At 40.8% G+C, this 23,629-nt stretch overlaps 6 protein-coding genes across 17 annotated transcripts; 4 read left to right on the forward strand and 2 right to left on the reverse strand.

Moving 5' to 3' along the window:
* Positions 1 to 280: 280 nt before the first annotated feature.
* Positions 281 to 2,767, forward strand: LOC6573927. The gene has a single exon (XM_032728119.2). The coding sequence runs from the start codon at positions 966 to 968 to the stop codon at positions 2,652 to 2,654; it is 1,689 nt and encodes a 562-aa protein (XP_032584010.2). The 5' UTR covers positions 281 to 965; the 3' UTR covers positions 2,655 to 2,767.
* Positions 2,768 to 2,858: 91 nt separating this feature from the next.
* On the forward strand, positions 2,859 to 5,130 carry LOC6573928. The gene has a single exon (XM_001999951.4). The coding sequence runs from the start codon at positions 3,004 to 3,006 to the stop codon at positions 4,633 to 4,635; it is 1,632 nt and encodes a 543-aa protein (XP_001999987.2). The 5' UTR covers positions 2,859 to 3,003; the 3' UTR covers positions 4,636 to 5,130.
* A 297-nt stretch (positions 5,131 to 5,427) lies between these two features.
* Positions 5,428 to 6,765, forward strand: LOC6573929 (UDP-xylose and UDP-N-acetylglucosamine transporter). The gene is made up of 2 exons (XM_001999952.4): positions 5,428 to 5,539; positions 5,598 to 6,765. The coding sequence occupies exon 2, from the start codon at positions 5,620 to 5,622 to the stop codon at positions 6,616 to 6,618; it is 999 nt and encodes a 332-aa protein (XP_001999988.1). The 5' UTR covers positions 5,428 to 5,539; positions 5,598 to 5,619; the 3' UTR covers positions 6,619 to 6,765.
* On the reverse strand, positions 6,643 to 15,006 carry LOC6573930 (aminopeptidase N). Its single transcript, XM_001999953.4, has 7 exons — positions 14,556 to 15,006; positions 9,883 to 10,630; positions 9,382 to 9,537; positions 7,941 to 9,321; positions 7,673 to 7,878; positions 7,293 to 7,601; positions 6,643 to 7,233 (listed from the first exon to the last, which is right to left on the reverse strand). The coding sequence occupies exons 2-7, from the start codon at positions 10,608 to 10,610 to the stop codon at positions 6,999 to 7,001; spliced, it is 3,015 nt and encodes a 1,004-aa protein (XP_001999989.1). The 5' UTR covers positions 10,611 to 10,630; positions 14,556 to 15,006; the 3' UTR covers positions 6,643 to 6,998.
* A 562-nt stretch (positions 15,007 to 15,568) lies between these two features.
* On the forward strand, positions 15,569 to 16,338 carry LOC6573931 (UDP-N-acetylglucosamine transferase subunit ALG13 homolog). The gene has a single exon (XM_001999954.4). It carries the CDS (start codon positions 15,642 to 15,644, stop codon positions 16,155 to 16,157), a length of 516 nt encoding a protein of 171 aa, XP_001999990.1. The 5' UTR covers positions 15,569 to 15,641; the 3' UTR covers positions 16,158 to 16,338.
* On the reverse strand, positions 16,262 to 22,669 carry LOC6573932 (V-type proton ATPase 116 kDa subunit a1). Of its 12 annotated transcripts, none has more exons than XM_044008366.1 (13): positions 22,539 to 22,619; positions 21,998 to 22,152; positions 21,756 to 21,932; positions 21,557 to 21,685; positions 19,864 to 19,961; positions 19,406 to 19,447; positions 18,936 to 19,062; positions 17,714 to 18,872; positions 17,434 to 17,651; positions 17,164 to 17,169; positions 16,862 to 17,072; positions 16,620 to 16,791; positions 16,262 to 16,563 (listed from the first exon to the last, which is right to left on the reverse strand). In XM_044008366.1, exons 2-13 carry the CDS (start codon positions 22,112 to 22,114, stop codon positions 16,458 to 16,460), a joined length of 2,562 nt encoding a protein of 853 aa, XP_043864301.1. In that variant the 5' UTR covers positions 22,115 to 22,152; positions 22,539 to 22,619; the 3' UTR covers positions 16,262 to 16,457. The 12 variants fall into 12 exon arrangements, with proteins under 12 accessions (XP_043864301.1, XP_043864300.1, XP_015022660.2 ...); XM_044008365.1 differs by having other exon boundaries at positions 19,864 to 19,964; XM_015167174.3 differs by lacking the exons at positions 19,406 to 19,447; positions 19,864 to 19,961 and adding an exon at positions 20,599 to 20,756 and having other exon boundaries at positions 22,581 to 22,669.
* Positions 22,670 to 23,629: the final 960 nt, after the last annotated feature.

The following is a 23,629-nucleotide window of genomic DNA, read 5'->3' on the forward strand; positions in this document are numbered from 1 at the left end:
CAGTAACGACTACTGATTATTCTTACAGTAACGATTACGTGAGTCTTAGGGTAGCATTAATCATTTATCGGATATATTTTATTTAACGGAAAATATTACACTTAAACGATAAAAGTGAAAATTAGAATTAGGTATATGACTGAACGCATTGGTTAGTGATATTATTTGCCTAAATTTCATACAGAGGAAAGTTTCCACTGCATGGAGTCTGATGGACGTGTTTATACATACATATGTATGTATGTATTTGCGTATGTATTTCAGGTATACATATAGACATGAAACTTATAATGAAGCAGCCGAGTTCAGGGGGGTCTCCCAGTCATGTTCTGCCGAGGAGAGCTAATTACTTGTTTCTAATTGCAGATGTATGCAGCTTGAATATTATTATTATTATAAACTCTCTTGTATTGTGGAAATATTGGATGATAGTTTACATGTAAATTAAATGGACGGCAAAGGTGCATTGTTGTGAGCTCAAAATTACACATGAAGTGAAGCATATTGGTTTTGTACAATCTCCGTCTGGCTTACAATCCTCCTGTTCATTTCATCTGGCGGCCTGTATAAATGCAGGGAATGTCTGGAATGTCGAATTGGAAGCGTTATAATTCTGACATACTTATTTACATATATGTACATTAGGTGTTTTGAGTCGTAAATCAGAATAATGTACTGATCTTTCGGTGGACTGCAGCTGTGTTTAATTCCGGCTAATAGCTAATATTGTTTTTAAGACTGCTAGCAACACCAGTTCGGCAGTTCAATGTAGAGGAAAGTTTGAACATTTTGCGCTTGCTTTGTTACACCTTTGATTACGCTTATTAACTTTGCTATCTAGATGTTCGATTTGCATTGGCTACGCTTATATGCAAGTCAGCCCTTAAACATGCTGACAGTTCAATTCTGTGGCGCGCTTATAAAAGCATCCAGGACAAATTTCCAATTCAACAGTTACTTTCAAAATGTGGGTGAAACAGTCCGGGAACAATTTTCCCAATTCCGAGCAGTTGGCTAGCTTTTGGTTGCATTTGCTAACTGAGCTGCGATTCGGCACAGTTTTGCACTACAAGGCCGAAGAGTGCGAGTGCTCGATTGAAAAATTACTGAGTGGAAGCAACGTAACCGCAGCCACTTTGGTATGGAGCGATCTGTACTACAGGCCCTATTTAAAGGAAAAACAGAATGTCAATATTCTGGGCTTGGTGTGCTTGGCCGCCAACTCGTATAACACCGTGCTGAACGCGCTGAGCGTTATGCTGAACCACATGAGGGAGGTGCCACTGCTGCTACAGCTTTGCGACAAGGATTCGAGTCGAGTCGAACTACAGCTGCAGCTGAGCCGAGATATTCTTAAGAAATGCCAGGATTTGCTTATTCCGAACGCGCTGCTTCTGTTCAGTGATTTCTTTAAGACAGGCACTTTTTACGGATATCGGATGTTTCCCACATTCGGATTACTATCGCAGGTCTACAATGCCACCTCGCCCCTCTATCCCTATAAGCTGGCCAATCTACAGGGGCAGGTTTTAAGGACACGACCCGATCTATCTCAGCCGTATGTAGTTATGTACAAGGATCGCAATGGGAATGCGGTAACTAGTGGTATGCTCTGGCGTATATTGAGCCTGTTTGCAAAAAAATTAAATGCCACATTGGAGCTGAGCTTGGATCCCACTTTGAGCCAAGTCAACTCCATAAGGAGCGGATATTTCAAACTTCTGGAGCAAGCGCAAAACAATGAAATTGACGTCACCATCAGCATCTATCCGATGACTATGTCGTCGAGAAGCGACATTCCAATGTTCAGCACTCCCGTTGCCGTCAGAGGCTTATGCACGATGCTGCCAGTTGAGCGTATGGTGAGTCCCCGTGCGGCCATCCGAGGAGTGCTGGAGTCGCCCTGGATGTGGGTCTACATAGCCATAATCTACTATTTGACACGGTGGATACGCAAACGTCAATTTCTGGGCAGAGCCCTCCTGATCTTAATCCCCTCACTGATTCAACTCACGCTGCTCTGCACAGTGGTAGCGCAGCTTTCGGCGCTATTTATTCATCCCCAACGACTTCAATTCATCTCCAATTTGGACCAATTGCAGGCAGCTGGATTACGGATAGTCGGATTGCAGTCCGGATTTAATCAGTATCCCGAGGAGATGCGAATCAAGTACGCATCGACCTTCATATCATACCAGAACATGACCAAATTTGTATTGCTGCGGAATAGTCTGAATACCTCATATGGTTACACGGTCTTCGGCCTCAAGTGGCATTTCTACGCGGAACTGCAGAGCTACTTCAAGCGACCCTTATTTCGGTACTCCACAGATGTTTGTATCTTTCGACAATCACTTAACTCGTTATTGTTTCGAGAAAACTTTTTGCATCGGCATCAGCTAAATTTGTATATTGTTCGCTTGCGTCAAAGCGGAATTCTGAACTTTTACATGAGGCACAATTTTTACGATTTACTGCACGCGGGCCACCACAAACTCGAGGACTTGAGTCCACAGAACGAAATAGCACCACTGAAGTACACTGACATAGATTTTGTACTGCTGCTATATGGCTACGCAATGGCCGCATCAATACTGATATTTGTCATTGAGTTGCTTTCGCACTATATCAATGTTTGCCTGAACACATTGTAAAAGTTTGAGCCGAAGCAAATAATTAACGTAATATTTCTATTTTGAATGCTGGTGGCTTAAATACTCTTCTGCACCTTTGTCTAAATGTTTATATGTAGCTGCAAAGATATAAAATATATGTAGCCTTTAAAATAATAAAAATAAATCAACAAAAATAAAAAATTTTTTTATATGTAAGCTTTGAAATGAGAGTACGAATATTATATCCAGTCATTAAATTTTTTTGAAAGCAAACCTATTGTCATTAATAAGACTCCCAAATATCAAGTGTATAAATATTATATACATATGTGCTTCTAATAATAATTGCTAGGTAATACGCTCAATCAGTTGCATTGGGGCATTAGCCATGAATGATAGTCTTAAAGTGTACGCTGAGCTGCTCTCCGCCATTGTTCGCTTCAACAGCATTACAACAATTGTATATTATGATCCCGAGAATGGAAGTGAGGAGTGTCAATTGGTTAAGCTGCTATCGTGGGTGGATAAGAGCATTCCTTTGCTCTTGTGGCGGTCAGTGGATGCTGTAAAGCTGAGCAGCTTGGTCAATGCACAGCTGGTGTTCGTGGCGTGCTTGCCTGGACTCTTTCGCCTCGATTTGCTGAAGACAATTGCAACCAGCTTGCAGTATATACGGGAGACCAAACTGCTCATAGAACTGGCAAGCGATCAGGATGTGGCCCTGGTCAGCCGAGTGTTGCAATATTGTCTGGAAAGTCAGATGCTCAATGCTGCCATCATTTTTCGAGACTTTGGGCAGACCCAGACGTTATACGTGTACGATGCGTATCCCGAATTCATGCTGAAGAGTCAAACATTTTCGGATCAGCAAAATATATTTCCGGACAAAACAATTGATCTGATGGGCTATCGGATTCGCACGATGCCCGATCTCTCAGAGCCAAACACGATCCTCTATCGCGATAAGGCTGGGGATATTCGGCTGCTGGGCTACGTCTGGAATATGGTGTCAGAGTTCTCGCGCAAACACAACGCCAGCTTGCAGCTGATCGACCAGGGGAAGGAGCTGAAGTACTTGACCCACATCCAAGTATTGGACCTGGCGCGCGACAACATCGTGGATATAGCGGCAAGCGTGCAGCCACTGACACTGCGCCACTTGGACCGCTATCATCAGTACACGTATCCAGGAAACATCGCCAGCTGGTGTACCATGCTGCCCAAGGAGCCCTTCATCGAGCTGCGAGAGGCGTACCTATGGATGATGCCAGCGATTACCTTCTGCTTGCTGGCAGTGCTTTGGCTACTCCACGAACAGATGAGGTGTCGTTGGCAACGCTATAGACGTCAACTTGGCATTGGCTGGAAGGTGCTGGCCATAATGTTGATATGCAATGTGCAGGGCAGGCTGCTGATGGTCTTTATTGCACCGCCCACTAAGACATCCATTACCAGCTTTGATGCCCTATCCAATTCCAAGCTGCGCATCTTCGGGATCAGATCCGAACACAATTTGTATGACTTTGATATGCGCACGAGATACTCGCAGGTGTTCTACCTCAGCAACAAGATGTCGGACCTGCAGTGGCACCGCAACTCCCTGAACACATCGTACGCCTACACCGTAACCTACACCAAGTGGCAGCTGTACGCGGAGCAGCAGGCGTTCAGCCACCGCCCCTTGTTCTACTACTCGGAAAACTTTTGTCTCTATCAATATGTGCCTTTCGGCCTGGTCATTCCTGAGAACTCGCCGCATCGCGCCACGCTTCATAATTTCATCTTGCAGTTGAGTGAATCGGGTCTGCATAACTATTGGGTGACCAAGAGTTTCTACTACATGGTGCAGGCGGGCAAACTGAAAATTCAGGATTTTGGCGAAGTGCGTAGTTTTCATTCGTTGTTTATCCAGGACTTATACGACGTGCTGCTAGCTTATTTACTCGGTACCATAATTAGCCTCATACTCTTCGGCAGCGAGCTAGCTATATATCACGCAACATATTGGCTAAACAATTAAAGAGTTAAGGGTGAAAGCATAATCAAATACCTATTGGAGCTTTGTCAGTAATAGTTTGCTTGAGTTCCGTATAAGAAAATATATATTAATAGTCAAAAAAAGTCGATGACTGGCTTTAATGGTATTTTTATAAAGCTAAACAAGTTAGGGGAAAGACAGAACTTGCAATATGATTCATTTTTCTAAATATAAACTTAGGCTTTATTTTAATTAACATAGCTCTGTGGGAAGAACAATCCTACTATTTATTCATTATTAGTTATTGGAAAAGTAATTAGAATATGTGCTGTTTAAAGAAATAAAAATCAAATAAATAAATAAAATAATAGATGGACTTACGACGCAAAAATCAAATGAAGCTGCACAAGATATTAGAAAACCATTCAAATTTTTCGATAATGTACCAATAATTAAAAAGTGTTTTTAAATTGACATGAACAATTGTCAAATTTTTATATAAAGTTAAATATATAAAATATATAAAATTCAAAAACATAACGTAAAACTGTTAACTTTACAGACGTCAAAAATACTTCATCATTCTGTAGTTTGGTAACTGGAAGTCTGTTAAGTCGGAGCTGTGTTAACGCATTTAAAGCGGAACAAAAAATAGTTGCTCAAGTAAATGGAACAACGTTTGTTCGTATATATATTTTCCAATTAATTAATTATACTTTAAAGTGTTTTCCATATATTTGTTCCTTTAATTCGCAGGTTTTATTTTGTACAAATCAGTTTTCAAAATAACATAGAACTATTTGATTTAATTTTTCAATATAGTTTAGTATCCCTGGTATCTGATCAGCGTACCTTCCCTTTGCCTACCTGTGGCATTTGTTTTTGTTGACATGGTTAAAAGAAAGTTGTTGGGCAAAGGGCCAATGGCTTGAACACATGGTCAAAGGTGAGACGGTCTTATAATTTTTTAGCTAGCTCAAATATATTTATTGAAATAATTTCAGTCCAATTGGCTTGGCCAGTGCAATGAATCTTCGCGCTTGTTTGGCCACGGCCAATGTCTTTGTTGGATGTTGCTGCGCTGTTGTATTTCTGGAATTGATCGTCAAATTGGATCCGGGTGCAGGTAATTTGATTACCGCTGGTCAGTTTGCATTTATTGCCTTGGAGGGATTCGTCTTCACCTCCAAATTCGGCACTGTGAAACGTGTGATAAGTCTGCGGGATTATGGTCTGCTTGTTGTTATGTTCTTTCTGACAAGTGTGTGCAATAACTATGTGTTCCATCTGAATGTGCCCATGACGCTGCACATGATCATACGTGGAGGCAGTCTCATATCGAACATGTGCCTTGGCACTATAATCCTCAAACGTCAGTATCGGCTTGAACAGTATATAGCAGTCATCATGATTACCGTGGGCATTTTCATCTGCACGTATTTCTCTAGCCAGGATGTGGAAGTGGATAAACGGCATGGCGATGGTGACGCTGAAGCAAATATATTTTGGTGGCTAGTTGGTGTCCTGCTCCTGGTGCTGGCGCTATTCATCTCCTCGTACATGGGCATCACACAGGAACTGCTGTATCGCAAACATGGCAAGTGCGCTCGCGAGGCACTCTTCTACACCCACCTGTTGCCTTTGCCCGCGTTCTTCTTCATGCATGACAACATCAAAGCGCACTGGACTATGGCGATGGAAAGTGAAACCTATCGATTCGAATGGCTGGGTGGTGTAGTTGTGCCTCTTTTGCTCCTCTATTTGATTGGGAATATTCTGATGCAGCATCTGTGCATTAGCTCTGTGTATTTCCTGACCACTGAGTGCAGCTCCCTGACCGTCACCTTGATTCTGACATTGCGCAAATTCGTATCGCTAGTCTTCTCGATTATCTACTTTCGTAATCCGTTTACAATCTATCACTGGCTGGGCACCGTGCTCGTCTTTGTGGGCACTCTGATGTTTGCCAATGTCCTAAGTCTTCCAGTTGGTCGTTGGAGAAGATATGCTGTGAAAAGTGATTAAGCATTCCAATACATTCTCGAAATGTTTACGAGTTTAAACATTTAATGATTATTTCATTTACATTTAAGTACAATATAAGAATATTCGCAATAAAAGTACCAGATTCTCCTAGCTCTTAGCAAAAAGGACTTTAAAAGTAAACATAAACTTTACAATGGATTTCTTTATATTTTGTATGGACAAGTGGTTCTCTTGTTTCTTTGGCTTTGACTTGTCCTGTGACGATACTCGATATAAATACTAAGGACATACACATAAAATATAAATACATAAATGCACTGGTTGCCCGATGCTAAAAATTGTGAATTCCAATTTCATTTAGAAAATGTAATACTGCTGCAGATCAGCCGCTCGCTGGGACGTGATCCGTGACCTTCTGCCTACGTGGGTTGTGTTCCGACCTCACGTTGCAGCCATTTGACAATCGCGTTGTAGTTGCGGTTCATCCACTCGACACTTATGTCGACTTGTTCCAAAATCTGTTGAATCGGCCTGTCATATGCCCAGCGTGCATCCCGGACAAAGTCTTCCAGCTCGGCCAGTTGGAATTTCGAGTTCATGCGCTTGCTGGCAAACTTAAGCAGCGTGTGAATGTTGGATATCTGTGAGCCCATGCTGGAATTAAATAGGAATTATATACGGCTTTGCTAGAGGATTTCTGTAGGTCAGTTTACTAAGTATTTATCTCCTGCCAATTGTTGCGCAAATAATCAAACGCAATCTGCTGACCCACCACTGTGGTGGAGACGGCGGCAAAGACACGGAACACATCCTGCTTGCGTATGTGCTGGCCGGCAATGGAGCGACGCAGGTATCTGTAGAGCAGCCACGGCTCCTTGGAACAGCCCAACGCGCTCAGCAGCAACTCCTTCTCCGCCGGCACGTTCGTCTTCACATAGCGCTCGAATGCAAAGTCCCACTCGTGCTCCGTGCCGTATTGGATGGCCGCGCAGTAAACGATGCCGCGCATATTTGGATTGATTCTGCGGATATAACCAAAATTTACATTCAATTAAATATTCAAACGTCATCGATTTCGGTCGATCGAACGTACGGGTTATAGGTATCGGGATTGGGCGCTTGTACCCAGTTTTGGAATTGTTTGGTGCTATCCGAGATGCATTGCTGTTGGCCCAGATGACAGGCCATGCTCAATATTTCGAAGCGCTTCAACAGCAGCGGAATGTTTTCGTTGTCGCTCTGCGAATCCTTGTCCACCACCTCGTTGTACACCCTGCTCAGCAGTTTCAATAGGTAGTTCTGTAAAGGTAATCAAGGTGAGTTCCATATGCTTCGACACTGTCAGCGATTAGTGTACGTACCTTAAGCAAATCGTAATCACCTGAGTTAATAAACATGGAATCGATAAAGTTAAAGTTTGTAATCGCTGCCTTCCAGGCCACGCGGTTCGTCTCGTATGCCAGATAGCGTGTTAGATTCAAGGCCGTATCATACGACAGATAGGATCCGCGGGCCAAGTTCATGACGTCATCGATTAGCTGGGCCCGATTGGCGGGCGCGATTTGATCGTGCTGCTTCGCGTCCATCAGATGCTCAGTTATTGCACGCCAGTTGTCCAAGTCGTAGTTGACCCGGTAAAACCCCGTTTGCTGTATATTGAATATAAACCATTTGGCCGTGGAGAGGTTACGATTTTCCAGCTCATAGGTTCTTGTACGCGGTATCCACGTTGTGGGCCGAGTATTATCAAAATTAAGCTCGTCCGCAGTCGTAAAGGTGATGGGTATCCACCAAAGAGGAAGGCCTTCCGCATGGCTGCTGTTGCCGTAGACGAAACGCTCCTGGTCCAGGCGTACAGCATCCGAATTGGGGTGCCGCGAGATCTTGACCATTGGATAGCCAGCTTGCAGCGTCCAGGTATCCATGATGGCCTTCACACTTGTGCTGCTATCCAGCAGACCTGATGTTTTCGCTTCGTCGGTGAGGAAGCGCCACAGATCATCCTGGGTGGCGGATTTGTATGCCATCTCACTTAAATACTTGCTCAGTCCTCGCCTGAAAACCGTATCAGTGAGGAAATGGCTCATCATGCGGATCACAGTGGAGCCTTTGGCATATGAAATCCGATCGAACAGCTCGAAAATCTCCTGCGGATTGCCGACCTCCTGCGAGATCTTATGCGTGGTTGTGAGCGCATCCAATTGGAATACAGTTTGCATTTCGTTAACCACAAACTCATCGAGCAGCTTCCATTCGGGCGCCACGGCATTCGCTGTCAGATACTCCATGTAGCTGGCGAAGCCTTCGTTCAGCCAAATATCCGACCACCAACTGGGCGTGACCAGATTACCGAACCACTGATGAGCCAGTTCGTGGCCGACCACAGAGGCAATGTGCTGCTTGTTGCTGGCGGTGGCCACGCCCTTGTCGTACAGCATGGCCGTCTCCCGGAATGTGATGAGGCCCCAGTTTTCCATGGCGCCAGCCTGAAATTCCGGCAGCGCTATCATATCGATCTTGGGCAACGGAAATGGGATGCCGAAAAAGTTCTGCAGGAAGTCCAGAATCTTCGGGCCTACGCTCAGTGCATACTCGGCTGATTTGATGGCATCGGCTCGAGCCCAGACCGAAAAGTTGCCAGACGAAATGTGCTTAAAGTCGGTGATGGCGAAGGCCACCAGGTAGGTGGACATGGGCAGCGATTCGGCAAAGTGATCCCAGACATAATTGGCCAACGATTCGCTATGTGAGTTGTGAATTGGTTTTATTAATTAATTTTATTTTGTAAATCATTCTTCTTACTGATTATGGCTGTAGATAATAGGCATGTTGGAGATGGTGGTCAGGTGACGAGGGCGCGCTATGTGCAGCGTAAAGTTCGCCTTGAGCGCCGGCTCATCGAAGCAGGGAAAGGCGCGTCGTGCGTCCGTGGCCTGGAACTGTGTTGAGGCCAGCCATCTGAGAAAGTCAAAAAGACAAAAATTATGTTGATTATAAATTAAATATGTTTTTGTTAGTTTAAAACCTTTTTCGTAAAGTTGAACGAAACTATGTCTAAGAAATAAATCTATTTGCGCCGGAGTTCTATAGGAACGAGTTGTGGGGCCTATTTTATACAACATTTACTCTTCAGATCTTTATAGAATTACATTAATATTTGCTAACGATACATCCCTCTATTCATCTAGTACAGTTTTCAGAAATTCTCTCTGATTCTCTCTAAACTCTACTGTACTGTATGGCCGCTTATGAGTATTTCTTTAATTAGAAAATTCAGTAAAACTATTATGATACGTAGCTCACCTGGTCTCATTGAGCACCTTATAGGAGCTGCGGTAGAAGCCCTGCAAGTAGTCCTTTATAATGCCGGTGTAGCGAATGTGCACCACGTATTCCTTGCCGCGCCGTAGTTTGTCGTACAGCTGGATGATGAAGAACTGCTTGGCTCCCACCAGATACTGCTTGTGGATGCGCAGGCTGTTCTCATCCCACTCGTCCTTGCCGCCAGGCAGTGCCCGATAGACGGCCACGTCATTGCGTGTGATGTTCAGGTCCTCGACGTGCATGGTTATGTTGTAGCAATCCTCGAGCACTCGCACGCGTATCTGAACGCTGCCCGCGAAGCTGAAGTTGCCGCTCATCTCGGGCTCCAGTGTGATGTTGTACTTGAGGGGCTGGATGGAGGTCGGCAGGCGAACATCCTGATCGTATTTGGGCCCCTCACTGGCTCCTTTCGAATGCTTCGAATTACGTAAATGGACGCTGGTGCAGACAATGTTCTCGCCTGGCGCCGCCTCCAGATGTCCGCAAGTCGCGAAATTGTACACAATGAAGCCAACGGCGAGTAGTGTGCAAACGAAGAAGGACGCCAGCAGCACCGCCGTCGTCAGGGATACGCTATAGCGGCGTCCCATGCCTGAGAATGTGGTTGTGGCTGTTGGCGCGTTGCTGCTAGCCGGCATTGCATGGGCATTGCCGTGTCGGCTCTCCAGGCTGAGATTCTCGTGCAGGGCCATTTCCTTGACGACCATGTCGATGCTTGAACTTTAACCTGTTCAGAGGAAGATGCCATTGATTAGTTGAAAGTGTGTGGATGGTGTGGACTACACCACTTCCGCTTCCACTTCCGTCACAATTTGCAACGCCTAAACGAAAGCTTGTGTTGTTGTGGTTGTGTAATTCATGTTGTAACTCAATATGCATCTGCAGGTTGCAGGTTGCAGTTGCACGTTATTATCAATCCCAGCAACGGCCACTTCAGTGGTTTCCTTCAACCCTCGCGACGCGGGCTGATCAAATCGTGCATGCACACGTTCCTTGCGGTCAAGATAAAGGGTTGTAAATGATATTTAATGCTAATATGTGTGCATAATTAAATAATTTAGCCCTCCAGAAAAGTTCTAGTTGAGTAAGTTTCTCGAATTTCCCTCCTACATATTGCATTTAGAGGGGAAATTTTTCAGCATGAGCACGAATTTACAATATCAAAACCAATAACCGGAATAAAATTCTTAGCAATGGAATTAATGTCTGAGTCAATACGTTACTTCCACTTGAGCTATGCAAAATAATTTCTTATAATTGTTCCCTCCAACTATTTCTTTTAAGCATTTTCTCTAAGTATTTCTTCAAAGTGTTTCTTCAAAGTATTTCCTCTAAGTTTTTCTTTGAAGTATTTCTTCGAAAGATTTTCTCTAAGTATTTCCCGTGTTTCCTCTAAGCTTTTCATCCAGGTCTTTCCTGTAAGTATTTCTTCCAAGTATTTCTTCTAAGTATTTCTTCAAAGTATTTCCTCTAAGCATTTTGTCTAAGCCTTTAATGCTTGGCTGAACGATCACACACTTCACCCCAACCGGACCTGGCCTACTGAAGAAATGCTACAGCTGTTGCCCTTTATATAGGGCAACTTTCACTCAAATTTTAGGTCGCGCTCAAATGTTGAGAGCGGCTTACTTCAATATAAATACCAAATGCATACTGCTGCATACATATAGACCAATAAATGGTTTGTAGCTCTTCTTCGTTCCAAAGAGACAAACCTAGAGAGAGACTGTGGGCAACATACGAACAGATATATAGGCAAAAAATTACGAATAGTTAAGTCGGGATACCTTATTATGCTGCTTAAGAATATATGTGCTTGAAATGGCATAATGCTGATATGCTAAATAGCTTATGTACAGTAATATTCATAATTATTAGAAGGCATAGGACTTGGACCACTGCATAGTCTTCCCTAATTTCTGGCTATTCCATCAGATACTAACTTTCAATGGTTTCAATTCATACAAACAGACGCACAGTTACGGACATGACACTAAACTCTTAGGAAATAATATTCATTGTTTAAGAATTGATTTAAAATAATTTTTCTTTAATTAATTTTCTTAAATGCAAATTTCTAGCCGCATCTGAATATTTCATTAATTTATATAACAACAATATTACAAATAATCATTCAGATTTATATAAATAGATGACTTTTGGCTTTTATAAAATATTCTGAATGAGATCAGTAAACAATATTTGCTTGGTTTAACCAATTGTTAATTATACGGAACCATTTTATAATTGCGAATTAGCATGCAGTTAAATTATATGGATTTGTGTGTAGAATAATGGGAAATCCATAAATAAAAGTTATTCCCACTTTAAGTGAATTCTTCTTTGAGTGTGCATTTACGCAAAACTCGCTCAAGTGCTATGACGTACGGCCGTACGGAGCCGCATAGTTTGTCGGATGAGGCACGGGCTGAAAACTTGAATTTTACAAGCGAACTGCGAATCATTGTGCTTATGACAAACACAAGTCGAGTTTAACAACTATTCGTCGAACAGTTTATTATATGCATGAAAAACGTTGAAATTAGTTATTGTACTTTTTACTTATTTCAGTTTGTAAATCATGTTTTTGTACAGCTATTTATATATGAAAGAATAGCTTTGTAACACTTACACTTGTCGAAAATCGAAGTTTTAAGTTTAGTTTGCTATATACATAATATGTATTACATATATTATACTCTGAAATCACTTAATACGAATGAAAATAATATTTGTTAACATACTCATAACTAATATTTATATAGAAAATCATGAGAATATATATTATCATAGATTTTAATTGTATATATAAAAGAAATACTTCGTAGCTATTTAATTAGCCCCACTGTCTCAAGCTTACTTTGTGATTATTTCCAATATATATGTACATGTTGATACTTATATAGAAACTGATGACATTATATACTATCACAGATTTTAGTTGCTCATTATCATTATGATTAATTGTACCATTTGCCTATCTGTCAAGTCGAGTCAACACAAGTCTTGCTGGTACAGTGAAGTACCCTGTGACAACATAACTGGAAACATCTCCGACGATAATCGGCTACACATATATACACATATATGTATGCGTGTTTGTCTACATCTGTTTAAAGTTTAAACCCACTTCACCCATTTGCATATGTGTGACCGAATGCCGGCTAATTGAGTTATGACATTAATTTGATCTGCTGTCCGCTGCAAATTGTCACAATTAAACACGGGTCGTTCTGCCGGCGACGCCGACGCCGACACTCTGACCTTCGTTAAAAAACATAGGCGAACAAAATAACAACATAAACTGAGATGATACAACGCCTCCGCATGGTGCGTCTCATATGTCTGCGCTCTCCCTCCCATTGGGGGGTCCGTGGTCCCATTGCGAGAGTTCAAATTTATCGCAATATTTTATTGATCAAATACGCAAGCCCAATGATGAATATAATGATCATTATGCTGCTATAATTAATAGAGGAACATGCAGTGCTAAGCGACTATATTTAGGCAAGTTCATCAAATTCATAAATCAAATTTATAAGTATCTGTTGAGGTAATGTCCAATATATTTACTTCAAATTGAGAAAGTATTTGTTTTTTCAATTAATTAATTTGTGCTAAATCATATTGATTTCTCTTCAAATTAGCTGTCCATCCCTCGAGTAGCCACTGTACTTGTGTTTGTCTGTTAGTCTGTATGATTAAAACATCAAAATATATGTGTTTACATCGTTGTCTGTGCCACACACGAGACTATTAAATATGAATTTATTGCACGTTGACCTATGGTTATGATCATAATGATATTTGTATATGTATGTCTGTATAAGTGTGTTTATATATATGTATATGTGTGTGGGTGAATACAAATGAAGAAGTGATCTGCGGCTGGCCAGTTCAATTTGCACTTGAGCACTAATTAAATTTCGGCAGCTGAGTGAATTACAAAAATTGCAAAGTTAAATAGAATTTTCTTTTTATTTATATACATACGTGTATATTTGAACATATATTTAAGCTAACACATGTTTATAAGCTTTTTACGAGTTCAATCTATGAATGGTTATAAAAATAATTAAATGATTGCTCAGCGGTAGGAAAAATTGAGTAAATTGTTTATGGATCCTGTCTGAGTATGGCAAACAAAAAATACCCACACACATACATATACATGAATATGCAAGATACACATACATACATATGTATATTTACGCCTGCATTTGTAGATATCAAGTGTCTGGAAGCTATAAAGCCGGCATCCAGCCAAATGGTGTTTATCTCAAACAGATGCAAAATTCAAATTGATGCTGGGGGATGTGTGCGAAAACATGAACAAGTTGAATGGATATTATATAGAAAATAAACAAATTAGAAATGAGCACAAATAAAAATGAAATTAAATGAAGTGTTGATAAGTTCACGGTTTCAGCATTGTGTTTATACAAATATGCCTATACACATACTTACGTACATATATGTACATACATACGTTTGTAAATACACTGACACAATTCAGACATACATACATACATACTACATGGATCACATCTTGGAAACGACAAGCATATTATTCATTACAAATTCAAATAATAATTAGAATTATCGGAGCAATAAAAGACATAGTCATATACTGTGACAAATTTGTATTTTACCTTTTCTTTGATTAGCTGCGTCGCTTCCTACTACAGTTCTTTTTGCAATTTCGACTATTCTCCTGGTTTACTGTTATATGCAGTTTGCGTTTCGGTTGCGTTCAGCTGCAATTGTTCAAGGCACTAAGCACTAACACACACACACCCACACGCAGTAGTGAGAATACACTTACAGTGACATTCGCTGTCGGGCAGGAGACAGTGATGGTCACTAATACAATTACGAATTTAAATTCGCCTAGATTTTTAGCGGTCACGGTAACACTTTCAGAGGCGCACGTTTTTTAATAGAATAAAAGTAAACAAATCTAATTTTCAGCAGAAATAAATTTGCTTTCTACGCTGATGTTTGGTTTAGTTTATATACATAAATGCAATTTATTCAAATATCACACCAGCCAGCGTGAGAGGCAGCACAACCGTTACGCGTAACGGCCGACCAGTGACTAAAAGCGCAACAGCAAGAGCGACAACATAATTGTATCCAGCGTACGTTCAGATCAAAATCGAGAGAGGGAGAGTGATAGTGAGAGTAACAGTTCTGACCGATGAGTGGGTGAATTAGGAACAACGAAAAAGTAAGCAGTCGCGCACTTATGTAAATTATCATTGTATTGAACTTCCTAATGTGGTGAGAAACTGTTTTACAGCGAACCAGTAATGAAATATAGTATATATAATGTGTTTCGCTGTATTTGTAATTTTATAACTTGAATAATAACAATGAATGGAAACGTTGTTTTTCAAAAATACATATGTATTCATTTTAAATATATATAATATACAAAAAAGATAAATATATAATATACCTAGAATTTTATTAATAATCTTTAGAATGTTTGTGTTGTTAAATAAACTAAACATAATTTAATTTTTTTTAAAGCAATGAATCTATTATTAGCAGCCATTTAATATAAACAGTTTAATAAGCACATAATTCAAACTGATAACGGCTGGACGTATTAGCTTATCGAATTCAGCTATCGATATAAAATATTGATATGTAAATATGTTGCGATAGTAACAATTGCCATCTCTAATCATATTTGTTATTGTTTTTAATTTTCTATACAAGCAAGTTAAAAAATGCATTTAAGCGTTGTCTACGTCACTGTTGGTACCACAAAATTCGATGGACTCATTAATGTTGTGACATCTGCACCGGTTTTGTGTGCATTACAAAAGCTAAAGTGCCAGAAACTTGTGCTGCAGCACGGCAACTCTACGCCGGTGGAAGATTCTGAACTTCAGCTCATCCATGAGAAGTACGGCATTCAAGTGGATCAATATAAATTTCGACCTAATACAGAGGATATTCAAGCTGCTGATGTGATCATTGGGCATGCGGGTGCCGGTACGTGCATGGATATATTAAATAACGGCAAGGCTGGATTAATCGTGGTCAATGACGAGCTGATGGACAACCATCAGTTGGAATTGGCCCGTCAATTGGCTTCCGAGCAGTATTTATACTACTGCAAGGTGAACGAGGTTAGCACAAAGCTTGCCTCACTGGACTTTGAAGCTCTGAGGCCCTACGAGCCAGGCACAGAGAATATGCGAAAATTTATAGAAGCTTTAAATGAATTGATGAGCCATTAATATTCAAACTTTTTTTTCTTTTTGGCGCTGACGCCTGGAGCGTGCGCTTTGGATATATATATGTATATATTTTATTATATTTATGAGTAAACACGATAAACGACTATGAAGAACGTTAGACAATATTATTGGGCTATACGTTACATAAATTCACGATTATTAAATATTAATAGAACAATTACTAAGCAAATTTCTTTTAAATTCCATTAAACTTGTATATTGTATGTACCTATATAAATTGAATATACGATGAGACTCTCGACAAGCTTTGGTTGCTGTTGTTTACGTGTTGTCGACCGTCTATTCGGTCTCAGTGACTGCGCCCCCATTTTCAATGATGGTATCAAAGGAGAACGGCTGGAAAGCGTAGCCGTGACCCATGTAGAATTTGCTCTGGAATTCCACCCTGCGAAAAGGAAGCAATTTTTAGTTTATATTAAATGTATTGAGTCGTAGCCATACCAGTGAAGACGCAACGTGTGCAAGAATGCGGAAAGACCCTCCATCAAAACCAGAATGCCAACGGTCAATACAGCCCAGAATGCAAAGACCACGGTCAAAAAGATGCCGCCAAGCCAACCTTCCTTATTTAAACCTAAAGACAATACCATGCTCCACAAGACCTCAGCAAGCTCTGTCAATAAGGGAAAGCTCATTAGGATTCATTAAGATTCCTCATTGTCGAAGTAATCAAGTTGACTTACGGGCATGTGCCAAGGAGAGCGCCCACAATCGTAAATAGGATGCAGTGTGGGAAACGGAACCCAGAACATACTCGATCGTATGAATGCCCTGGTGAATGAATATTTCCGACATCTCTTCCTCGTCGTGGTGTTCGCCGCCGCCGCCATGTGAACCGCCGCCATTCGACATGCCACCGACTTCAGCATCAGATGCGCCAGTTATGGGCTGCACCTGTTTTAATGTAACAATGGATTTATTAGCGAGACGTTCGAGAAGTAAATTTATATTTTGAATATGCAATACAACAAGCGACTCAACTAACCTCTTCCTGTTGCATTTGGATTGGTTGGTGTTTAGTTTTTTCGTTTGTTGAGTGTTATTTTTTGTTGGGTGTGGTTTGTTAGTTTGGGGGTAAACACAAGGGTAAGGCATAAATAAACAGAAGTGCAAACACAAGAATTATCTGTTAATGTATGCGTATGGACCCAGACTTAAAATAGTCGATGATGTGATGTGGATGGAATGGTGAAGGATTTGCAACAATGACACGAAGCACTTGACATAAATCGAATGCGGCGGAATGTGTACTTACGTTAGCCAGTTTACGCGCTTGCATAATCTTAATCGGCTTGCCCAGCAGCATGACCGGAATGCAAGCGAGTGCAATTAGAACAAAGATGGTCTGGAAAAACGATTGACCGGCGAACATATAAATATTGCAGTCTTTGCCTGGGGCCTTGGAATTCTTAAACAGAACCATATCAATGAATGTAATCAGAATGGATGGGGCGCAAGCCTCGGTCATGGGAACTACAATGGGAATAACAAGAATTAATTACTTTTGGAAAATTATAGAAATGGTATAAACATACACTCATTTGTGGCTGCATAGCGATTCCATTTAATGAACATCAACAGCACCAGGTAGAAGAAGAGGACCACCAGGAACAAAAGTTGTGGGATGAACTCGTAGAGCAGCGAAAGGCGATTCCGGAAATATGTATGATTGTGCCAGCTCATGATGACGCCAAAGATCATGTGCAGCACCCCGAATATTATGGATATCTTCATCTTATAGGCATTTTGAAAGACGATCTTATTGGACGAGGCCACCTGCCAAATGGGATCCATTCCGAATGGATACGGTGTGCCCTCATAATCGCTGGTCGCCGGACTCAATTGTAAATAGTTATTATTCCAAACAGTTGACTTGTTGTACGAAAGATGCCAATGCGAGCCGAATATGTTGAGTGACTTCGAGAATATATCGTTGTAGATTAGACCGGTGTACATGGAAAAGACGCCCATGAGGAATATGATATAGCGACCACCAAAGAAGATGTTCCAAATCTCATTGTCCGTTTTCTGGGCAGCCAATCCCTTCTCCTTGCGTATCATCCAGAGTCCGAACAGCGCCATTATCGCTCCATGTCCCAAATCGCCAAACATGACAGCGAACAGAAATGGGAACGTTATTATAGTATAGGGTGCTGGATTCATCTCCCGATAGCTAGCGACGCCGTATGCATCGATTAGTGCTTGAAATGCTTTGGTAAACTTGTTGGTGCGATTATATGTGGGAGGATTCTCAAAAGTTTGCATGCGATTCAGAATTGGCGGCACAGATGAGCCCGAGCGCTCAGTGCCGCGTCGCAGCGCCAGCTGGATGGTCTCGATGTCCAACAGCGGTACCCAGCACTCAGCGATGAGACACTTTTGGGTCACATCCAGATTGAAGAGATTCAGCGTATGATAGATGGCCTTGATTTTGCGCACCTTGACGAACCAGTTCTTCAAGTTTTTGGCAGCTGCGACCAAGACACGATGACGATGATCCTGCGTTTGGCCAAGCACCGTGTTTAGATCCTCGATGCGTGTCATGACGCCCATGGCCATTTCGCGACGGTCTGCTGGCGCTTCCGGGCACGGATAGAGCGTGGCCCGGAAACCCTCGCAAATCTTCTTTACGCGAGTTTTCAGCTGATCACCTTGGAAGAATATGATGAACACCGACTTGTACACCTGATCGCCCTGAAACATGCATTGAAAACCATCAAATTCAGCTGAACTAATTCAATTAGATTCACAACTCACATTTGTGGGATCCTCCAGCGGCGACTCAATCATGGCCTGACGAAGAAACACATTGCCTCGACAGGCACGCCACAGCATCCGCTCGAATGCCGGCAGCTTCTCCCGTGAAATGACGCCGGCCACAAAGCTAAGATAGATTAAAGATTAATGCGAGGCGATCAATTAAGTGTTAAGTCGCTCTGCTTATTCATTCCGGTTAGTTACGGCAACAAGGAAAACTAAACTCTCAAGCACAAATACCAATGAACGCAGCATGGAATGGAACGTGGCGACAATTAAAAGTATTAACAAGGAACACAAGTTTGATTTTTGTTTTCTTTTTTGTTTTTTAAGGGGCGTATGCGGCGAGCTAAGCTAATGACCACTGGGCGATATGTCTCTATATACAGTATTTTTATTTTGATTTTTTTGTTTTTTTATATATGAGCATGAACATTCCTAGTCTAAATTTGGAATTGTGGGATACCAACCATGGCAGATAATCCTCACGTTCAATCGATTTTTCCATAAAACTATATAATTGTTAATTTGTGTTCTCGATGTGTATTTGAACATGGGAAGAGAGGAGCAGAAGAGAGAATGGTGTTTGATTTAGTTTTAGATTTTCTTTTCAACTTTGTATTTTGATTTAGATATTCTTTTTTTTTGCACATAAAATTATTGCTTCGAAAGAGGTTAGAGAGCGTGAAAGACGTAAATCCAACATCGATATTCTTAGAGCATTTGATCATTTGTTGTTGTTGTTTGATTTGATGGCACATTGGATGTAGTTTCAGTATGGCTTAAGCACAGCAGCGTCTTTGGTTGGTTGGTCGTTTGGTTAGTGGATAGCGTTAAGCAATAATTTTTTGTTGCATATAGTAAAATTAACGTAATTAATTCGGCATTAGCCAAATGTACGTACACGCCTGCTGTGTTCGATACATACCCAAGCTGTACGGGACCCATGGATGCACCGGCGGTGCGCACCTCATCGGTGATGAGGGCCCGTGTCATCGACTCGGTGGTGTGGTTCAGGCCGCCCTCCTGCTAAAAATTGTGTTAAAAGTTTGCTTTGGTTTTTCAATTGCATTTTAACGGCTATTTGGTATATAATAGATATTTATATACGCCTTGTTTATGCAGTTAGTATCATTGTCGAGTTAATTGAAGCTTTCCGCCGCCAAGTCTTTGTGGTTTAATTGGGATATATATAATGCGTATGTTTTGGGTGGGGTGGAGCGGGAGAGTTAAAGCCAACACCAGAGCAACCATTGATCTTAGCCTAAGACACATACAAACATACATAAACAACCACATTTACTTATTATGATAATCAAAAATAAAGTCCTCCTATCCAGAGCCTAACATACAGACAGACAAGAGACAGCAGCACAAACAGTTATAGTTTAATCTATATATAGTACATATGTATATATGTATGTATAACTTTATACAGAGATAACGACACGCAAAGTAGCCATGGAGAATGAGAGCGAGCGAGCGAGTCGGGTTTGGTTTTGTTTTCAATTCGCATAGATATTGTGTTCAGTTTGGTAAATGCGCAGGCTGATTCTGAGTTTAGTTTTCCATTGGATCTGGTCTTGTTTTGATCTTTGTTTTGGTTTTGTTTTGTTTTTGTTGCTGAGTGGATCGACTAATTCATTGAGGTTGCAATATTTACCCAAGCTTTAAATTTTGGCCCGGCTGATTGGCGCGCACGCCCTCCTCGCCCAACAGCTGCGCTTGCTCATCCTCGTTCTGGTTGTCAGCCATCTGCAGATAGCGTCGATATTTGTTTGATGAATATGTCGACGTGGATTTGTAAACCATCGGCACCGACTGGCAACACAACCGGGCGGAAATAACGTGTTGTTGTTGGGGTGGTGTGGTGGTGTTTGTGTTGGTTGTATATATGGGGTGTTGGTATTTTGGGTGGTGCATTGCATTGCATTTGCAGGGTTCGGGTATTTGGTTCGTTTTGTATTTTGGATATTTTGAATTGTTTTGATTGGTATATGGAAAATAAAACGTAAAAACAAATCATAAAATAAACAACAAAATATATAAATAACAATTAAAGCTAATCATATTGATATGTACAAAAATACATACATACTTTAAAAAAACATGTGCACAAAATATCAAAAAATCAAAGTAATTAAAACATAACTCAAGCATGCGCGAAGAAGAAATATAATAAATCAGTTAAGGGGAACTAAAATTAAACTAAAACTAATCTGAAATATACAAGAACTAACGATTGTATTTACAGAGTCATATGCATATGTTTGTATACATACATAGAGAGCTGAATACTTAGTATAGGGGCTTGGACGTGTTGGCAATGGTAGTGCTGCATGTATCAAATGTTTTTCTGGTGTATTGCGGATTCTATTAAATTATAAGAAATTGCTTTTGAAAACAAAAGATTATGTAATCAAGAACCAAAGCTGCACCATTTGTGTTGTCAGAGGCTGAGTTATTGGTTAGCAAGTTGTTTTTGCCATATGTTAATTAGAAATTTTAGTGCCGAACTTTTTTTTTGAGAAAGCCTTTGCCACGTAGTTGTAGTTTATATCTTAATTATCTGTTAGCCGGCGTTGCCTATAAAAAATGTTAGCCAATAACCGCATGCATACCTCATCGAAGAAGACCTGCGTCTTGCGCAGTATGTGCTTCAGCTCGGTCAGCTCCAGGAAGTTGCGCTTCAAGGCCTCCGCATTCTGATTGACCTCACGGAGCTCGTTCTCGAGCTTCTCAAAGGTGGCCTGCGGTGAAGAGTGTATATAGATATATATTTATATATGATAAAGAGAGGGTTTAAGAGTCTAGACTCGCCTCCAAATCAATCATTTCACGGGGCTGTGGCGCCTCGGGACTCTCGCCAGTGTCTAGCATAGGAATGCCATCCTTTTTAATCTCTTTCTCCAAGTAACGCAGCTTGCGCTCCATCTCATCGCAACGGCGCACCTCATTGACAAACTTACGTTGAAATGCATTCACGTCCGGATTGAGCTGTATGCATTTATTGATTTGTTTCTCAATTCATTTTGTATTTTTATTTAATCTTTACTACTTACATCACGAAATTGAACCAATCCAAGCTCGCCGAGCTCCGAGACACAGGCGTAGGCAGCCTCGCTCTGTAGGAAGAGCTGGCAGAGTGCCATCTCCTCGCTACGGAATAATGAACCCATTTTGATAGCTCAGAGAGTCGATAACTAATTATGAGTTGCTGCAAATAGCCAGAAATAGATTTTAATTCACGAAACTTCACCATGAATCACTGTATGTGACTGGGTTTCTCGAATGTATTTAAATGAAAGCTCTTTTGTTTTTTTTACTTTTATTTTTGTAATTTATCAACGTTATCAACGCCTCTTTTGTGGCGGAATGTGTGGCTGTTCTATCTGAAGAGTTGATATGCCAGCGCTATTCAGAAATCTCTATACCGATTTATTGATTTTTCATTTGTGTGGCAGATGAAAAAGAAAGAAAGTGCTGCGTTGTCTATGCGGGTGTTTCAGTTGGACTTTGCTCGACTGCTCGCGCCACTTATTGCTTTTTAATGTAAAAGCATATTGTCATTTAAATGCGTTAAATCTTAAATTAATATTTTACTTATTTAAACTTTTATTTGCACAGCTCACAACTTCTAATTACCAATTTTTTTCAATTTTTAGTTACTCTCACTTGCAGTGTGACCGACGTTCAAAACAGCTATAACGACAATGGTGAACTGGCATGAAAATACCAAAATACTAAATCGTACTTCATGTCACTTCATATAAATGAGTTAGATCTTTTTAACTTTATCCAAATTGCTGCAAAAAGCTTGTAATCTCGAACTAGTTCCTATGATATATTCTGATATATTGACCAACACTTGGCGGCATTTTAAATGGATTTTCAACCATGATAAAATGCGTTTTCAGATTTTACAAGCTCAAACATGTATTATTTATAGAAGATATTTAATGAAAATAAGATTTTAAAATTACTGTAACTTGGCATTGGCAATTTACTTGTCGCTGTTCTATTTCAAACTTACCTGTGATGAACAAACTATAACATATACCTAATTATACAATCCAATTAGCGTTTGTTCTAATTTGCATGTATTATGCACTTATTTAATAAATGGAAAATGTTGCAGCTCTTAAAGTGCTTAATAACACCATAACATCTTCCGCCCTTTCTCTCCATCAGCAACCTTCCGCATTCCGCCCTTCCGCTCTTTGCTATTTGCTCTTAAGCACAAAGAGCGAGTCCTTGGATTTACATTGACGAACTACCAACGGCAGCTGCGGCGACAGCATCCGATGATGTGAATAAAGTCCGATGGCGACATTTTTCGGTTGGGCCACGAGTCAGTGTGAATCTGTAACTCGTGAGCGACGGAGTGATAGCGGCTAAAGGCTCGGTAAATGATTGAGGGAAATACACAAGCAAAAACAGCAGAACCAGCAGCAGAAGGAGCAACAACAACAAAAACAAATGAATAGGCATAGCAAAGTGGAAAGTGGAGATGGTCAAAGCAGAAAATTGGATTGCCGCTGTTTCAGCTACTATTTAATACTTGCCTCGTGCGGGACTCTAACTGTGTGTGTGTATATATATATGTGTGTGTGATACATGTGTGTGTGTGTGGGTCAGTGTGCCATTTTATGATCCACCAAAATGAATCAGACAACAAAGGCAACATTTTTGTA

This window comes from Drosophila mojavensis, unplaced genomic scaffold (assembly GCF_018153725.1).
Source record: "Drosophila mojavensis isolate 15081-1352.22 unplaced genomic scaffold, ASM1815372v1 contig_277, whole genome shotgun sequence".
NCBI classification, from domain to species: Eukaryota; Metazoa; Arthropoda; class Insecta; order Diptera; family Drosophilidae; genus Drosophila; species Drosophila mojavensis.